General features: G+C 35.9%; 1 protein-coding gene across 1 annotated transcript; it reads left to right on the forward strand.

Moving 5' to 3' along the window:
- The first annotated feature begins 542 nt into the window (after positions 1–542).
- Positions 543–12,814, forward strand: LOC127441600 (G-protein coupled receptor 54-like). The gene is made up of 5 exons (XM_051699195.1): positions 543–765; positions 2,047–2,171; positions 6,263–6,398; positions 8,223–8,461; positions 12,440–12,814. The coding sequence occupies exons 1-5, from the start codon at positions 543–545 to the stop codon at positions 12,812–12,814; spliced, it is 1,098 nt and encodes a 365-aa protein (XP_051555155.1).
- Positions 12,815–20,380: the final 7,566 nt, after the last annotated feature.

The raw sequence follows: 20,380 nt of genomic DNA on the forward strand, positions 1-20,380 counted from the left end.
ACCATCTGAATACATGGGCAATTTCTTGCAATCACAATATATATAATATATATATAAATCACAGTTTTGTCTGCGTATCTTTAGGCTATGTGTATGTTGCGGGTAAATGCCACATTTATGGTTTGCGCTCTCCATACACAGAGCAGTGGTGTGAGATACAGAGCCCTAAAATTGTTGCTAGGCAACCTGACATCAGTTCTTCATTCTACAATAATTCTGTTGCCACGTGTGTACAGGCTGTGTGTATAAAGCCAATGGGAGATAATCCACTCTGTCTTTGAGTGGATACAGCTCACAGGGCTCCTTTTTCAAAGAGCTGAGGAGAAGTCAGACAAATTGCTGCGGTCATCTTCCTCAAATCCCTGCCTATCTGCAAAACTACCTCAGTGGCTAACATGAGATTCATGAAAAATCAACTTCAGTCTTGTTTTCCTTAAAATGGTTTGGATATGTTGGAATGAGGATGTTGTGTTTTGTTTTGTCACTGCCTGAGTGAAGAAACTTAGCTTTTTTCATCTTATTTTCTAAGTGAGTTTAAAATCATGTTTGCAAGTGACGGGAACTCAACTGAGGCCTTAAATGGTTCCATTGGAAACTCCTCTATGGAGGAAACAGAGGAAGGGGAGCACCCTTTCCTGACGGACGCTTGGCTTGTGCCCCTCTTCTTCTCCCTCATCATGTTGGTGGGGCTGATCGGGAACTCTCTGGTCATTTATGTAATCTCCAAACACAGACAGATGAGGACCGCCACTAACTTTTACATTGGTGAGTCTCAGCCAATCCGATCTGTTGTCTGCACTTGTAATGCCCATCATGTCTCCCAAAGGATAATTTAGCAAGTAGTATGGATATTTCACATGCGCAGTATCAGTACTGTGAAAATAATACATTTTTACACTGTGATGGCAGGAATCGCTAAGCAGCTATTGACAGTGCATTAGTATTATACTAGTTGGAGTGATTCATTAACCACTGGATGATGTGCTGTCAGTAAATCATAATGCTTTCGCTTGAGGAATTCATCACAATTCTGAAGAATTTTTTCTCTTTACAAAATGGATTTAACTTTATTACTATTTGCACTTCTAGTTTGATGCTAACTGTATTTAATTGGCTCCGTACTTGTACCCTGCATGGTGACAATAAATTGAATCCAATCTAATCTAATCTAATCTAATCTAATAAGGACCACTGGCATGCGATTGTGAGGTTAGGCAATGCCTTAACATTTCTCAGAACAGAACATGAATGATTACAGTACTAAGTTGAATTTCATGTAAGCACACTTGGACAGTAAAAACTCTGATTTCTGATTCGGATTTCAATTCGGATTACTAATAAAAAGATGAAAAGAATAATCACCTGAACTCTCTTGACCTATAAAAAAGGATCTGTATCTGTATAGTGCATTTTAACACTCTACAATAGGGTTCCATTTGTTAACATTAGTAAATGCATTATGTATGAACTAACAATTAACATCTTTTTTAAACAGCATTTATTAAACTTGGTTAATGTCAATTGATAAAAACACTTTTATTCATTGTTAGTTCATGTTGGTTCATATTGCATTAACTAATGTTAATATATTCAACTTTTAATTTTAAACATGTATTAGTAAATGTTGAAAATAACATTATCCAAGATTAATAAATGCTGTAAAAGTATTGGTCATTGTTATTCATGTTAACAACCTTAATGTAAAGTGTTCCCAATATATTTCTACTTTTAGACTGCTTGCAATCACAAGTGAATTTCATTCACCTGAACATGAGGACAGATTAACATCCAACAAGACATTTATTTCTGAGCTTGTATTTCATCATATTTACAAATTAATCCACTCTTTCGCTCCACTACACCGTTCCTGACAGTTTCATCCACCCATATCTTCCTGTATCTTGATTATCCTTCACACATTGTTGTAGCTTCACAACATTTCAAGCATCCATGTAGCTCATCAACACAGGGTTCACTATGTCCTCACATTGCACATTCAATATTTAACTTTTTGTACCTTGGATTCATAACACATATTTTCCTCAGCTAACTTGGCTGCTACTGACATCATTTTCCTGCTATGCTGTGTGCCGTTCACTGCTACGTTGTACCCTCTGCCTGGCTGGATATTTGGAGATTTCATGTGCAAATCTGTTGCTTTTCTCCAACAGGTAAGAATGGCACTGCAGGGAAGAACTTTATACAAAATAACTAGTTCACTGTGCATAAATATGATATTTCATGTTTGGTGTGGTGTGCACAGGGTTGGGGAGTAACAGAATACATGTAATGGGATTATGTATTTAAAATACAAAATATATGTAACTGTATTCCACTACAGTTAATTTAAATCATTGGTAATTAGAGTACAGTTACTTTCAAAAAGTATTTAGATTACTGAAGAGATTATTTTGCATTTCATTGTCATTTGTTTCATTTAATATTTAGTCCTTTCAGATGGAAAAATGTATACATATAAATGCGATCCAAAGTGCATTTGAACAGCGGTGAAACACTTTCTTATGATGTGTTACATTCATACGAGCAGACAGAGAAGTAAGTTTGAAGTAAGTTTGGAGCAGAAGAAATAGAAATAAACCTTGTATAAATTGTCAGCTTTACACTAAGCTAAAATGCTATTTCTAGCCATTTTACATGCACATGTTACCAGGCACGATCATATTTTTTTATCAAGAAAATTCATGTTAGATCATAATTTCTTTTTTTCTAGTAAGACCTTTGATATTAGGGCAAAAATCTTATTCTTGATAATAATTTTTGTATTGTTTTCCTGTAAAATATCTAAAAATCCTTAAAACAAGATCAGTTTGATTTATCTTGTTTTAGAAGCAACACTGCATTAGATATTTAGGTTTTTCAGAGAATGTATTTTTAACATGTGTATTTTGTCTTACTGTACTGGCAGAGTTTTTATAGTCAAAACAAGTGAAAAAAATCTACCAGTGCTGAAGAAGTAATCCAAAGTATTTAGAATACGTTACTGACCTTGAGTAATCTAACGGAATACGTTACAAATTACATTTTACAGCATGTATTCTGTAATCTGTAGTGGAATACATTTCAAAGGTAACCCTCCCAACCCTGGGTGTGCAAATGTCTCTGCTGCATCATTTCAGAATGCCTTTAGGGCAATGGCTATGCTGAAAAAGTTACTTTGAAATAGAAGTAAGAGTCATAAAAAGTCCCAAAGATCAATGCTGATAGAATTTTGGATTTGAATACGGTATCCAGCGGTGTCACTCAGTAACAATAAATGGATTTGTCCACTGATAAAGACCTAGACAATAGTTCTTTTTCTTAGGTAAAAATCAATAAAGTGAGCGGCCGTACTGCAACAATACATCAAGAATTAGGTAATCCACTGTGAATAAAACATCTCCATTTACAACACCCTTACAGATTTTACATCAGAACAGAAAGATGCCATTTAATAGAAAATGTTCTGTTCATTCTAAGGAATGGGGGAGCAGGGGCAAGATGTCACAAAGGGAAATTGTCACAATTACAATATCTTAGAAATTATATGATTTTGAGTCAAAAGTCCAATTACACAAATGTGTTTTCTCTTGCAGTGGTTTTGTCTGTTAGTTTCAAACACCTAGTTTTAGTTATTTGGACAAGTTTTTGTATGCTTCCTTTCAATTTAAAGTTTTAGTGCTTAATGCTTGCTCAAAAACAACAATAGACTTTTTAATGGCAGGATCCATTGAGGAATGTTTTCACAAAAGGTCACTTTGTCTTAAAGGGTAGTTCACCCAAATATTATCTCATCATTCACTCACCCTTATGCCATCCCAGATGTGTATGATTTTCTTTCTTCTGCTGAACACAAACTAACATTTTTGAAAGAATATCTCAGCTCTGTAGGTCCTCACAATTCAAGTGAATGGTGACCAGGACACAAAGATCCAAAAAGGACATAAAGGCAGCATAAAAGTAATCCATATGACTCCAGTGGTTAAATCCATATCTTCCGAAGCAATATGTTAGGTGTGGGTGAGAAACAGATCAATATTTAAGTCCTTTTTTACTGTAAATCTCCAACTTTGACCAGCCCCAACCAGTAGGTGGCTGAATGTGAAAGTGAAAGTCACTTCCACATTGTGGTGTGAAAGTAAAAGTGTAGATTTACAGTAAAAAAAAATAATTTTACAGTAAAAAAAAAAAAAGACTTAAATATTGATCTGTTTCTCACCCACACCTATCGTATCGCTTTAATAGACACAGATTTAACAACTGGAGTCATATGGATTACTTTTATGCTCCCTTTATGTCTTTTTGGACCTTCTAAGTTCTGGCCACCATTCACTTACATTGTGAGGACCTACAGAGCTGAGATATTCTTCTAAAAATCTTCACTTGTGTTCTGCAGAAGAAAGAAAGTCATACACATCTGGAATGGCATGAGGGTGAGTAAATGATGAGAGAATTTTCATATTTGGATGAACTATCCCTTTAGATCAATGACTTTTTCTGGGGCATATACAGTGGAAATGTTCAATAGCATTTTGTAGCCAAGATTTAAAGGTATGTGCCTATATAGAATCTGACTTTTAAAAATAACCCTATACCCTGAGAAATATGCGTTGTATTAAAAAGTGTGACAACTAGCCCCATTTGGGTTTACATGATAGAAGAACATCTATTTTTTGTGGCAATTCAGGATTTATGAATCATCCCTAATCTTTTTTTTTTTTTTGTAGACAACAGAGGAAGTGAGTCAATCTTTATTCTCTGCCTTATGAAAGGCTGTCTTGGCCAAAAAGAAAAAGTAGGACACATTTTGAGTATGCTTATATAAAAGCTGGTGTGAAACGACAAGAAAAGCAAAACCAATATGAGACTAATGGTTATGCTGGCCAGTCAAACATCTGAAGTCTAATTAGTTCCTTTATTCCTGTTGCAGCTGCACTTTAAAGTAAATTCTTTATAAATCAATATTACAGTGCAAGAAGCCATTAAAATGATCCTTTGCGCACATAAAAATGTCTCATTCGTTTATAAATCTTCATTCTTTGTTGTATTTCATTTAGCAGTACGGATGAACAGCTTACACCAACACCAAGCAACAGCTTTCATTTGTAATCACTGTGGGAGGAATAATTACATAAATTCAGTTGTGGTTTTGGTATTTTTTAAACCCAAACCCTTTGTGCTGGTTTGATCCAAAAGCTGATGTACTACTTATCGAATCATACACACAGGCCTACAAACACCCCCTCAAAGGAGGGGCTAAGCACACCCTTTCAGTTTTATCATTAGATACCTTCCACAAAAGATGATGGAACAAGTCTTTGTTCACACCTGTTGCATCAAAGAGCTAAAGGATAGTTAAGCTTGCATGAGAAACGCCCAATAAAAAAGCTTCTTCTCCTACCTGATTCTTTAATTTAAGATGAGCATTCAGGTTCTTCAGTTCAATTTATTCACCAGACAAACACCAAGTGAATGGTGTATTTTTCTCCTCATCTAGAATTAATTTAAAAGGTGATGAGTTGAGCAAGACTGCCATTTATTGAAAGCATTATAAGGTGTCTTTGATGTGCTAGTTTTCCTTAGCAATCAGATCTTCAGTTAAATCCAGTTTTGTGTGTTCTGTTGATGCTTGTGGTTCTTGTGTATACTCATAGGGAGACGAACACATGGCAACAAATCAACAATCTCATGACAACTCATAATAATTTGTATGAGATAATGAAATCCTAAGATATCGTACGACTTGACTTGCATAAAAAGGTACGACTTTTAGACCAGCCAATCAATGAACAGAATTTCAAATACAGGCATCAAATTTCAGCTAGCCTCCGATCCAACACTTTATTGTAAGAAAGAAAATGTCTGTGAACATACAGTCTTTCGTTACTCATTTCATATTTCTTTATGCCATACAAATGACTGATGCACTGCATGTCAATAAACTGCCATTTAAACTGTAATTTCTTCCTTGGTACTCAAAAGTTATTTTCCTATTAAAAGTATGGTTAGGTTTAGGGATTGGGCAAGGTCAGGTGCTAAACTTTATGATAAGATTTTGGTTTGGGTTAGGGGTTAAACTAAGTCAAAATCATAATAACATTGTTCATTGGTCAGTTTGTTTTTTGCTCTATGTGGGTAAAAGTAGTATGATTTTGTACGAGCTAACTCATACAATTTCTTACCATTTCGCCATCGTAATATTCATACAATTATTATGATTTGTCATGAGACCGGTTTGTAACAAACATGGTTTGGCAATTTGTAGGTGACTGTACAGGCAACATGCATCACGCTCACCGCGATGAGTGGAGACCGTTGCTATGTGACTGTGTACCCCCTGAAATCCCTTCACCATCGGACCCCTCGTGTTGCAATGTTTGTCAGCATCTGTATCTGGATTGGTAAGTCATTTAATGGATTAGAACTTTAAATTTAAAAATAAGGGCTGAGGCTGCCACCCTCCTAAATTTATGCTTTTCATAAGAAATACAGGCTGTTTTCTCTTAAGTAGTATTTATTAAGTCATATTTCAGCCGGAAAATAATGTTCAGTGGTTAACAGCTAGTTACAGATGTTGACTACAGAAAATATTTTTAACTCATTACTTAATTTATGTGCAGTGTTGCAAATAGAAGTCTTTTGGGCAAGTCAGGGCCGGCCCATGGCATAGGGGTCATAGCCGGATGTCATGGGTGCAAAATGACAGGGGGGCGCTGCACGAGAGGAATTTTTTTTTTTCAGAAGTGTGCCCTTTCATGACGACTGTTCGCCCCTCTACCCCTGTGTTGAGCAAAATGATACACTAACATCCTTTCAGTACTGATAAATGGGGTGACACATAGTTTTTTTCAGGACATGTCCTCTTTTCAGAACTGAAAAAAGCATCTGGGTGGGATTTCAGAATTGGCTAAAAATGTCCGGGATGTGGCTTTGTCTTCATAATGATGTCCTCTCTACAGTTAGGTATATCATATAGTGTATTTGAAAGTGCGCATCAGTTTTCAAGTGTTTACGCATTGTCATTTTTTACTGAAAATGTAGACTGTATAGATACAATGTCAAGTGTACTATGTATCAAGGAAATGTAAAATAATATGACTGATAAAAATAGACCATGATGGAAATTTTACAACTGGGTCCGTCAGATAATTGTAGTGCAACCTCTTTATGTGACCTGTAAAGCTGTCACTTGCATGTCAATGGCAAAAAAACCCAAAAATAATAACCAGAAAATAGCCTACAAAATTTACTAAAAGTGACAAGCACAAAACATCAGCCAAAGGAGCATTTGTCATTAAAATCTGATATTCAGCGAAGTACCTGGGCACAGCAGGAGGTCTGGAAAGTGTGAAGTGTAGTATAAAAAAGAGTTTTAATGGCATCTGATCTTTTCTATTTTTATTGTATGGCCATAATTAAATGCATTAATGTTACTATTCATTAAATGTATTAAATAATTGTCATTGATGACTTTGCCACAAAGAAGTCCGGGCATGTGCAGTTTTGAAACCACATATCCTTCATTTTTTTGCACAAAAAGTGACGGCAAAGGACCTACACAAACGTGGATGGCATTAACCTCAAATTGTATCTATAGTTTAACATTTATCACTATATTCAAACAATCACAGGGTAATTTGGAACAGGTTATTTGTTGTTGGTCAAATTTGGTATTTGGGGGGCAATCTGAAATCTCGCCTAAGGTGCCAACAGAGTCTGGGCCAGCCATGCGGCAAGTTTACAGAACCATGAAAAAAAATGAGAGCTGAAGTGCATAATTTCTGCACCACTAGCATTACCAAACAGAATTGAAAAACTATTTTCAAACAGGTTTCCTGAACACTGTGTCCTTCAGCCACTGGTTGGACAAACAGATAATCCTGCTGTAAACTCAAACCATTGGTTGAGCCAGAATTTTATCCACCTAGAAAATTAGTCCCCCTTCTAAAGGATGATTCATATTTTACAGCTCAAAATCAAACCTTTTTTTAAATGTAGAATTCATATAAATGCTTTAACAAAATGAGGAGCTCCACATTTCTTGTTTTAAACACTCCGGTCAACATGCCCCATGGGCATCCATTGTAAGTGCATTTCTGTAGTAATTGCTGTGGCAGAGCTTAAGTGGCATTTAACCCATTAAATATTCCATTAAATTTAAAAGATTAAAAATGGAACGAGCACTTACAGAAACGTTCCCATCTTTATTTCTCTCATGCAATTAGGTTCCTTCATTCTTTCCATACCAATCTTCCTGTACCAGCGGCTTGAAGATGGCTATTGGTATGGACCAAGAAAGTACTGCATGGAGAGGTTCCCATCAAAGACCCACGAGAAGGCTTTCATCCTTTATCAGTTCATAGCAGTTTATCTACTGCCTGTCCTTACCATCTCCTTTTGCTATTCCTTCATGCTGAAGAGAGTTGGACATGCCTCTGTGGAACCAGTGGATAACAACCATCAGGTATGATCAGTGCTTGTTAGTATTAAACTTGATTTATTTTTTTATTTTTTTATTGTAACTAACATGTTCACATGTAAAAACAAAATGGTTAATAATGTACTTATTTACATTAAAATAATATTTAATTACGTTAAAAGAGGTATTTAAATAAAGTTTTCAAGGTCTGGCCGTAAATTCCTTCTTAAGATCTGGCTGAAGAACAAATATGAACTTACATCCTCAACTAACATATAGGTTTTGATTAGCTTTACTTTGAAAATAAAAACACACAAAGTAGGGTTATTGTATATGAAAACTGAGAAAGAATATTTAGATCTGCTAAAGTCTGTATCTTTGTCAATATCAACACACATAAGAGAACAATGGCAATCTAATGTAGAACTGTCTTTTTACACAAAATAAATGTAGCCTAAAACTGAAAAAGGGCATTATGTCTGTTTTACCTTTTTAAATTTTTTTTATTATCCTCTCAATCAATGAGGGCAAAATTTGCCTTCCTTATCCTGCACACATTAATTTGCACACTGGAGCCAGATACTTGTGCAGATAATAATCTTTAGAAATGTTGAAGAACCTGATTTGATTATGTTCAGGATTGAGAACGATGTAGAATCAAACAATGTCAGGATATACTGTATGCATAGGCAAGTTCAATGACAATTCACATAATCTTTTTCGAGCACTACAAAAAAGAATGGAGAATAAAAGCACTTTTTCCTGTGTATTTTCTTTGAAGGTTCGGTTTTCATCATCGTTTTGTCTCTTGTGATAAAAGGTTAACATCACTTCTGCAACAGCTTTTTTTAAGTCTGTAGTTCTGACTGCACCCAGCAGTTAACCAATTTGCATAAATACATTTGAGTGAATAAGACGTGATAAAATGTGCTCACCCAAAACTTACCGCGATTTCATCTAAATCATTTAGATGGTCAGATAAAAATGATTGGCGGGTCGCATCAAATCACTGACTTACATTAAATAAAGACATTACATCTTACCAGGAGACTCTGAGAAGTGATGGTACGCAAGAAAATCTGCCGCTACTCTATAGAGTAAATTATAGAAGTGCATGTACTGCGTACTACTGTTGCGTACCACACACTTCAAGCACTGGATATGATTGTCAGGAAATCTGTTTACACATCAAGACTAATTATTTATGCCTGTTACACCATGTACAGTCATGGTGCCATATCACCATGTACAGTACAGGGTGATATGGCACTGAAAGTATGAAAGGCTATATATGCTTTGATCTATAATTCAGTTGTCTATGCTCTTGAGAGGTCATTGTAATATCTTGGCTTCTTTTCTTCTCTGCAACAGCAAAGAAATAAAGAAGTTGGAGTTGTAACCTTTATTTAATCAGTAGGCCTATATTAGAGCTTTCAATCAATTAAAAATTTTATTTACATAAATTTCATGACATGCCGATGAATTTATCAAATAAATTGCAATTAATCGCATACATCATTATTCACTGAGAAAGGCCTCCAAATAAAAATAATTTATACAAATAATGCACAATAATTCAGGGCATTATATATACATATATAATACTGATTGAAATTGACTTTGAAATAAATTGCATTATTGTGGCAGATGAATAAAGTATTGATTTGACACTACAAAAAGTGGCTTATAAGAACTCAATATATTGTTTATTTTATATTCATACCATTGAACAAGCCTACAGCTGACATCATTGTGTCAAGTTCGCAGAGTACGCGTTCTTGCGTTCCGTCTGCACTATTTTTAATTGTCGCTCTATGTACATGTGCGTGCCTCAGACGGATACATTTGGACTGTCTCACTCGTATTCAGCAACATAAACGGCTAATTTTTTGGATGCTGTGTCAAGTTAAAAGTAGTCGAAACTTTGAATATCTCAAGATTCCTGTATTCTGTTGTGCTTCCTCCTAAGTGAGTAGTTCTCATTCTGTAGCTGCGATGGTTGTGAGGTTTGCTGAGACACGCTGCCACCTATTGAGGCAGCTCGTACAAACAAATGTACTTCAAGCCTGAATTGCTCGTATGGTAGGAAAATCCGTACTTTTATTACAGAATTTACGTACGCATCACGGGGCATGATTAACATGTTTTTTTTTTATATAATTAATATATAGCCCTATTATATTTACTGTATAGACTTTATATAGCATTGAATCTTCAGGTGAAAGTGTGGCCCAACTTCACATTGTTCAGATTTGATTTTGGCCCATTATCCTCCAGGCAGATTTGATACACATTGTTTAGATAAGTCAAAAGACACTTTGCAAACAAAAAAATGTTTTTTATTGGATTGAGATTTGCAGTATTTTCCTGTATTTTGCACTATCAATTCTTCCTTCTATTTTGAGAATATTCCCAGTTGGATAATGAAAAGCAGCCCCACAGCATGATGTGTTGCTGCTACCACCACCACACTTCACTGTAGGTATAGTGACTATTTCAGGCGTGGGCAGTGTTAGATTTGTGCTAGAGGTTCGCTTTGAATTTTGGCGTAAAAGCTAAAAGCTCTATCTTGGTCTCATCTCAGAAATAAAAAAAAAAAACGTTCACGCATTACAGGTGAGTCACTGTAATGCTTTTTGGCCAACAAATGTGCTCAGAGATGTTCAGAAGTCTCTTTCTTTCATAGTGACTTTTGGCAAAACACTTTTTTCTTTGCAGTACATGCAGTTAAATGTGACATTTACCTCCATAAAGTTGAACGAACAGTGTCCATAGTTGCATCCACACCTGGATATTTTGTTGTAGGCTTTTCTAATTTAAGCATTTGTTTCACATTATCTTCCTTGTCATTTTATCTTCACTTGAACACTTGAAGATAAAGTTAGACTTTAAGGTTCAGTTTCACAGCTCTCCTTCAGATTCTTAACCTGAAAATATTTTCTTGATTTTGTGGGGGTTTCATCCAGAAAATGTGGTATTTATTTGAATGGTTCACAGGTAGATTGTACCTGTGCAATCAATTGTAATGCTTCTGAAATAACAAAATAAATTAAAAAGTTTATTTTTTTTATCTAGGCAAAGTTTAAACTTCTGCCACAAAATGGCATTGAATACTTATGCAAACAGCATATTACAGTTTTTAAAAGAATATTTAAGCAATTTTAATTATATGTTAAATGTCAGTACATAGAAACCTCGAATAACTACATTTCAGTGTAGAATTTATAATGAATACTTTTACAAAGCAAGTTTAGTCACACTTTAAACATGTATAAAAATGTATTATAAAACAAACCATGTGGCATGTATTTTAATCCTCAGAGACTTATGCATAGATATTATTAAATGATTATTAATTTTCTTTTCCTTTTTTGAACATGTTTTTAGGAAGCCACTAATAATTATAACCTTGATTATTTGTTTTATGGTAAATTTTGTGGGACTTCAGATTACAGTGGCAGTCTATAGGAAAATCTTGATTTAAAGCACATTTTGCTTTGGGATGACTATTGTGTGACATTGGTGAACTGTGACATTAAATATGCATTTTTTGTTTTCGTACCATAACTATTGTTGTGATACAGTTCAGAGTGTCAGTGTTGTTTAATTGCTGTAAACAAATGTTGCAATTCTGCTACGCTGGTTCTCTGAGGGTTAAATAAAGATAGCACTAGCATACATCTCAAGCAAAACATTACATATACATTACATAACATATACATTAACTAAAATCACCTTGAGACCAGCTGGTTAAACATAATTGCAAAATCAGAAACTCAGAAAAGTGAAGTTGAAATTGCCTAGCATGATTTATTTGCATATGCCACTTGGTTTTATATTTTGTATCAAATCCAATGTAATTCTGACATTTTAAGTGTGACTTCACTATCCAAATACTTTGCGGTAAGTTTCCCACTGTAAAAGCCATCCTTTAAAAATATAATTCGATGAGTATTTGAAGTCAAAGCACATTTCCAACCCATTTGCCTGCTATAATCCTGTCAAAACCTTGTCTATTTCCAGGTCCACTTGCTCTCAGAAAGAACTATCTCCATTAGGAGCAAGATTTCCAAAATGGTAGTGGTCATTGTTGTCCTTTTCACCATCTGCTGGGGTCCCATTCAGATCTTTGTCCTCTTCCAGTCATTCTATCCCAACTTCAAGGCCAACTATGCGACATACAAGATCAAAACCTGGGCTAACTGCATGTCCTATGCCAACTCCTCTATCAACCCCATTGTCTATGGTTTTATTGGGGCCAGCTTCCGCAAGTCTTTCAGGAAGACCTTCCCCTTCCTCTTCAGACACAAAGTGAGAGACAGCAGTGTCACCTCCCGCACGGCCAATGCAGAAATCAAGTTTGTTGCGACTGAGGAGAGCAACACTGAGAGGAAATGAATGCAGATAGCATAAAATGTCTGCAAAGTTTACTATGCACATCAACTAATGCCAACTGTCTCATCTTTGAAGCACAGGCTTCCTCTGTGTTGACGAGATTACAGGGGTAATATTCACTGTTCACTGAATTGTGAAAAAATTATTCCTTATGTTGTGCGAAAGAGCATTTTGAGGGAAAGGTGATTCTCATCTGCAGAATTCAAAAGTTCTCATGAATTATTATTGTTCTAATTAAAAATCATGAGCGAGTCCACCACCTTCTGCACCACAGGTCCAATGAGAGCCCATAGAGTCAAGAATCACGGATGTAAAAATAATTTTACAGGCCATAAGTTGAACTGAGAGTATTTCAGATTAGATCACGGGGAACCAAGCAGATGTTCTGCCAGCATCGATGTGTAGGAGCTTGCCTGAGAGGATGTTGACTAACTCAGTCATAGCAATTGTTGACTCATCCATTGTGTTTGACACGTTCGTGACACCTCCCTGTGCACACTTCCTCACGAAATGACCACTTCATGCTTTTCTTCAACGGTTGTATTTACATCTTCTGAACATCGCACAACATGGCTCGACCTGAAGAGGTGTACTCAGAATGAATAGACTTTCTCAATACAGTTTGCAGCACAGAATAATATTATATGCTGCACCTACACCTGATTTTCATAGGACAGCCAATGAGGATTTGCAGACCTGTGTGGATGGTAATACATATGAAGAGGAACATTTAATTAATATTACAATAATTGTCAGATATGTGAGTGCATTAAAGGTTTAGGGTGATATCTCTCCCAAGCATTATAACATATTCAGTGTGCTGAATATTCAATGAACAGTATCCTTCTATAGGATTTCTATAAATGTGCCCATCATTTTGATGTATTAATTGCCGTAATAATGTTTCTTTTATGCACAAAATGGCAATAAAACACATTTAAGGAGTAGATTTATTTATCATGTTAAGTGAGAAGGAATCCAAAGGGGAATTAACTCTGATTTTGTTTACTATAGCATGCACAGCCATGAAGCTTGCTTAATTACTTTTGTCTTATGCGGAAATAGATGTCTTACCATAAGAATTTGTGAATGTTTTGACAAGCACAGCTAAGTAGCTAAAAGCTTTTCTTGAAGTGCTGTCGATTTAACCTTGGCATTAATAAATTATTCAGCATCCCTTAAGCATGGTCTTGTTAGCTCAATGAATGCCTTAATGAATTCATTTTATTTTTTGCATTTGAATCCATCTGTGTTAAAACAATTTTCCTTTTTCATCTTCTTCCTGTTCTATCTTCCTTCCTTTTTCAATTGCTATTTATTATTTATTCATTTATCTGTTAATTTATTTATTTATTCATTACTGGTTTTGTAGTATAATCATAGCATAAAATAGAATATTCATGGGAAGAGGCTAACTTTTTTTTATTATTGCTGAATGTAGAATTTGCTTCCCATTGAAGAATCTTCAATTTCAGTGGATATTACATTTCGCAATGTCTATGTCAACAAAAGTATCATCAAATGGTTCATCATTAAGATATATGGATTTGCAGAAATAAATTTGCCAGATCTATTAATACCTCTTCAATTCGCTCTGATGACATCAAAATGGATATTTGATATTCCATGCATAATGCATCTTTAATTACCATGCACACTGTTTTGCTCTAAGAAACAGCAAGGCAAAATCAAGCTGTTGGACTGATGGACTAATAGCATGGAAATAACCCCACGATGCCACCTACACAGGCACCCAACTATTATCTTGATCGCTGAAAAAGGGGGCATGGAGGCCTCTAAACCATGCAAGGACTACTCAACTTCGGAAAATTCAGGGGCCACAAAGCTGGATCCCTGTACCCTCAAGGGCCGCACTCTTAATTTTATATATACGTATATACTGTATATGTATGTTAATTAATGGGATAGTTCACCTAAAAATTTTAGGCTTTTAGTTTGTCTTCTTTCTTCTGTAGACAGTTTTTTTTTTATTTTATATATCAGCTCAGATCAATATTTAAGACCTTTTTTACTATAAATCTCCATTTTCACTTTCAGATGTGAAAAGTAAGCTGGTTTACAGGCGCCACATGTGACTTACAGATGTGAAAGTGGAGATTTATAGTAAAAAAGGACTTGATCTGTTTCTCATCCACACCTATTATATCACTTCTGAAGACATAGATTTAATCACTGGAGTCTTATGGATTATTTTTATGCTGTATTTGTGTGCTTTTTGATGCTTCAAAGTTCTGGCAACCATTCACTTGCAGTGTATGGACCAACAGAGCTGTTATTCTTCTAAAAATATTTATTTGTGTTCTGCAAAAGAAAGTCATACACATCTGGGATTTCATGAGGGTGAGTAAATGATGGGAGAATTTTAATTTTTGGGTGAACTCTCCCTTTTAGTAATTATTTTAAATATAAGGGGTGTAACAGTTCGATTTTTTTTTTTTTTTTTTTTTTTTTTTTAATATATATATTGATCAGTTCTGTTGTCACTGTGACTGTCAACTAACAAACACCATAAGTGTTTAACATCGCATACACCAGAGATGTGCTCAAAAACTAGAGCGATATATTATCCATTGTAGGCCCAAGCAGATCACTAAAATGTATTTGCGTGAAGACGTCTCAACGCCGTCACTGCAGGAAAAACTTATTTTCCCTGTATATACTGTTGTCATGACAAGTACATACTGTATCTCTGTTGAGCTATTCAAGAGTTTGGACAGATTCGCGCTGTGTTGAGTGATTTCAAGTGAGATTTCGAGCAAGCATTTTTGATTGACAGGCTGCGCGTGAGCGCACATGTACTATGTAAGAACGCGCGTGCAGACGACCCGCCGCTCTCATAACGTCAGCCATGCTCAGATATTATTATTATTATTATTATTATTATTATTATTATTATTATTAATAGTAGTAGTAGTAGTAGTAGTAGTAGTAGTAGTATTTTGTAACATCCTCTTGCAGTCGAATTCCCTCGTGATTCAGCAATGCAGAGAACTAGAGTAAATCCTCATGAAAATGAACACCTCAACAATTTGTTAGGCTGCTAATAAATATATTTCTGATGATGATATCATAACGCTGGCCTCAAAAGATCGCTCGAGGGCCGCGTGTTGAGTAGCGCTGCACTAAACCAACACATGTCCTCAAGTTAGCCAAAGACCAGCAAATGAAAACATTATGTTTCATTCACTTTCACACAGTTATATAACTACCAACTCCATTCATCATATCACAATCCTAAAGAAACCTTTTTTGTAAGTTTGTGTCTGATTTTAAGCTGGGTAAACATCTGAGATTTTCTTTAGAAATTGCACAGTCTTGGATTCAATGTGTAAACTCAAGGTTTAAAATTTTTAGAGGCAAAGATATCTTCTATAATCACTCTCCAGTGCACTCAGTTGTCACTGAAATGTGGTATGAGTGTGTTCAGAATATGGATGGTGTTGATTCATTTGCATTGCAGAAGAATTGAAAATAATGTGTAGTTATCTGCTGAGAAAATATTGCTTGCACTCTCATGATAAGCAGCTCACAATGAGCTTTTCAGTTTTCACCACACTTCCACAATATTTACTGTATGATGGAATTTAATAACTGTTTATCATTATTATTATTTGTCATTATTTGTCACATAGCCTATTAAACATAGTGTTTTATATATCTATTTATTTAACTAATAATGACTTGATGGGGTACGCACACCCTTCAGCTGTCACAGAAACACAAACAGACGTGCATAATTCATAAATGTAGTTATTCAAAATTTTTATTTCACAAACTTGTAACTCTAGTAATGTACTTAAAAGTAATACAATTAATTTAAAGGCAGTAACTGTATTTTGAACACAACTGAATTTAAAATGTAATGTAATTTTTTTACTAAAAAAGTAATTATATTACAGTAACTAATTACCTTGCAATTGAACTACACCCAACAGTGCTTTTTTTATTTATTTTTCTCTCCCCAATTTGGAATGCCCAATTCCCAATGCACTCAAATCCTCGTGTTGGTGTAGTGACTCAAATCACTCCGGGTGGTGGAGGACGAATCTAATTTGCCTCCCGTCTGAGACCGTCAATTCGCTCATCTTATCACGTGGCTTGTTGAGCGTGTTACCGCAGAGACCTAGCGCGTGTGGAGGCTTCACGCTATTCTCCACGGCATCCACGCACAACTCACCACAAGCCCCACCAAGAGCAAGAACACATTATAGTGACCACGATGAGGTTAACCTAACGTGACTCTACCCACCCTAGCAACTGGGCCAATTGGTTGTTTAGGAAGCCTGACTGGAATCACTCAGCACACCCTGGATTCGAACTTGCGACTCCAGGTGTGGTAGTCAGCGTCTTTACTTGCTCAGCTACCCAGCCCCGCCACTCCCCCCCCCCTCCCATCCAACAGTGCTTATTTATTTATCAGAATATGGCCTTGATCTAGCTATTTCAAAAGCTGTCCTGGAGGGTTCTCGTGTATTCTGTTTTCACTCTGTTTGACAACTTACTACTTTCTCAACAGCACAGAGGCATTAGGATGGCTGTTCACTGACAGAGCCTTGTCAACAGCATTGAACTGCAGATAAATTCATGAACATGCTCTGTAATTCCATTCTGTTCCCTGGGGGGACAGCAGAGAGACAGAGTCTCCCATCAACAAGACAGAAATATGTAACAACCATTTGGATGGAGATAAATGAGGACCAACCACTGCATGCAGGAACTTTATTCACATGTAAAAGTGCTTTCATCCAACAGAGAATGTTTATAAAATTGTAAAATACGGCAAGGAGTTGTCTAATAAGATGTCTTATCCTCTAACTCTGCACTAAATAGGACTGGACAGCATTCAGAGACTATTGATAATGCTGTTATGTCTGGAGAATTTCAGCCCACACCTGACAACAGTGGGGATTCATGTGTATCACAACAGCTTGCAGAGTCCAATCAGAACCATCAGCCTACTGTTTTGGTACAGATATAGAGCATTTAAGTGAATGGCACTGTTCTCTCCCATTCCTGACCCTATTCTCACCCGCCCAAACGGGCAGACAGAGTGAACTGGGGTGGCTGGAGTCGTGTGCTGGCCTTGGTCTTTGAAGGGAAAAATGTTGTCAGTGCAGTGCCACAGCAGCATGAGTACAAAGAGCCCATTCTACATGCTCTTTGTGTGTATATAAGCATGTGTGCTCCACCACTCTGCGTCACAACATGGGCAGGAAACCACTCTCAGCCTCTGGCACTGCATGGTCTGTACTGAGGCGGGCCGTCTGGGTCCCTCACAGCAGCCTTAATGAAACCCAATAGTGGAATCCAACTAAAAATAAACTTGCCCATATGGTCTTAAGCATAACAACATGTACATATGGGGAGAAGAAGGTTTGTTTTCCTTTTGCAGGTTTATTTGATGTAAAATTAATATTGCACCCCCTGAAGGCCCATTGGCCCGATTTCTGACATGGGAGAGTGCCGTGATCGGGTGCCTTTTTTTATGATTACTGCTGAAAAAGAAAACAACATTGTAAACCAGCTGGTTTGCTTGTCTTAGCTGGTTACCCAGCCAGGTCAGGCTGGTCTGTTGGCTTGTTTAAGAGGAGTTTTAGGTACTTTTCAGGCTTGGAAGGCAGCTTAAAGCAGCTAACCAGCTTAGGCTGGTTTAAAATGTTTTGTTCAGCAGGGTATAACTGCCTTTGTTATTATTAGTAGTGTTGAACAGGTGCTAGAGAGGACACTAATTAACATGCATTTTGAGGAGGTGCGAAAGATTCATGTTGAATGTAGTTATTGTTGTAGTTATTTTTCCAATGCTGGGCTTTCTGGGCAGGGCTGGTAGGGCTTGAACCCGAGTCGGTTTCTTCCCTGCATGTGTGTGTGCGTTGGGGTTGCCAGTCCACCTGGAGCAGGTATTTGCCATGTATGTCTGCCAAGAGACACTTAAAATGCAGCAATTGAGTCTAGCACACCTGTCTGGGTGCTCATCAGACACGAGCAACTGCCTGACACAGAAAAGAATGGGGGATGGATGAGGAGGCACGCATGACGTCAGCTCTTGAGTGGGTGTTGAATTTCTGGTTTTCATCCTTTGCAACACTTGCTTTGAAAAGATGGGGGTAAAATTGCCTTTCTTTGTCTACATCGGGCTCCATCACAATCTGTCTGGAGGTAACCTTGAGTGCTAATTCACAAAGAAAATTTCACACACATTGCCAAGCATCTGTAGGACTAGAGTAATTATAATAGTCAACTGCAGAAATCGCATTTCCTTGCCAACAGAATGTTCTCTGCAGAAGTTTTTGAGTTGTAAAATTAAACAACACTTTGAAAGATGTGACAAAGCAGCTGGACTCAAACTGAGGCCAGATTCAACAGTGAATGGTAAACAGATCGAGGAGTGGCTTTCTTCTCAAAGCTACAAAGATGTTTTCTGGTGACCCCTTCCATACATTTTAAACTGTGCCTGACTGCCTTTTCAGATCAACATCACCATCTCCAGTAAAAACAAACATGGCTTTGGAATAAGGATACTGTGCAGAGTAAAAAAATAACAATCTGCTCTGGGCATGGCTCAGTCGGTGAGATAGAGTTTCATCGAACTTTATTCTGCTTTTTAAAGTCACTGAAAGGACACCGGTGACAAATTTATGAAAGAACAAGGCACAATCACAAGAAGAAATGGCAAAAAATAAAAATAATTGTGATGATACAACTAAATTACCATGTTTGATTGCTTGTTGAAACGACAAATTGCACTCACCCATTATTTTTGGGTAAATACTCCAGAGTTCCATCTATATATACGTAGTTGTTCTGAGACAATCATCATACACCTTGTTTCAGTGGACTGAAATTAATATTAATGTAATTTTTATTTTATTTTTATTTTTTATTTTTTTTAACTTTTAGTATCAGTGAAAAATAAGATTAGGTGCAGAATGGTTTTAAAATGTTATTTTACATTTTTGCCCTCTTATGAATAAGTCAAGGCATATACAAAAAGGATTAGTTTAACACCTTAATAAAGACTAAAATTACAATTCAAAGTAAAAGGTATTTACACACAAAAACTTAAGTTTACAAAAGTTACAACAGATAAAAAGTTATTTGATTGTCAATCCAAAATACATTTTTCAAAATGTAAGTTTCTTGAGAATTTCTTGATTTGTTGAGAAGTTTAACTCATTAAATCAATATGTAAATGTAATTACTGTAAAATATTAAATTAGAATTATTAAAATATTTTCCATATACAGTATATCAAATTGTTTTTTGATTTTTGTGACATGTTATGAACTAAATTTGAATTCTTTCATAAATCTAAAAATTAAAAATTAACCATCCCAAATCAAACAAATTAAAGAAAAAAATAATCATTATGTTTAACCATTTTTATTGCATGGAACTAAAATATAAAAGATAAAAAATCTTTTGCAAACACTTTCCGCACCTTTTCTGTTTATAATCATATCAAATAACTATTTCAGATAAAACAAAACAATAAACAGCCTTTTCTAAGAAATGAATGTTTTATTTATTGCTTGATTTTGCTTGCAAAAT

Source organism: Myxocyprinus asiaticus, chromosome 5 (genome assembly GCF_019703515.2).
Source record: "Myxocyprinus asiaticus isolate MX2 ecotype Aquarium Trade chromosome 5, UBuf_Myxa_2, whole genome shotgun sequence".
NCBI lineage: Eukaryota > Metazoa > Chordata > Actinopteri > Cypriniformes > Catostomidae > Myxocyprinus > Myxocyprinus asiaticus.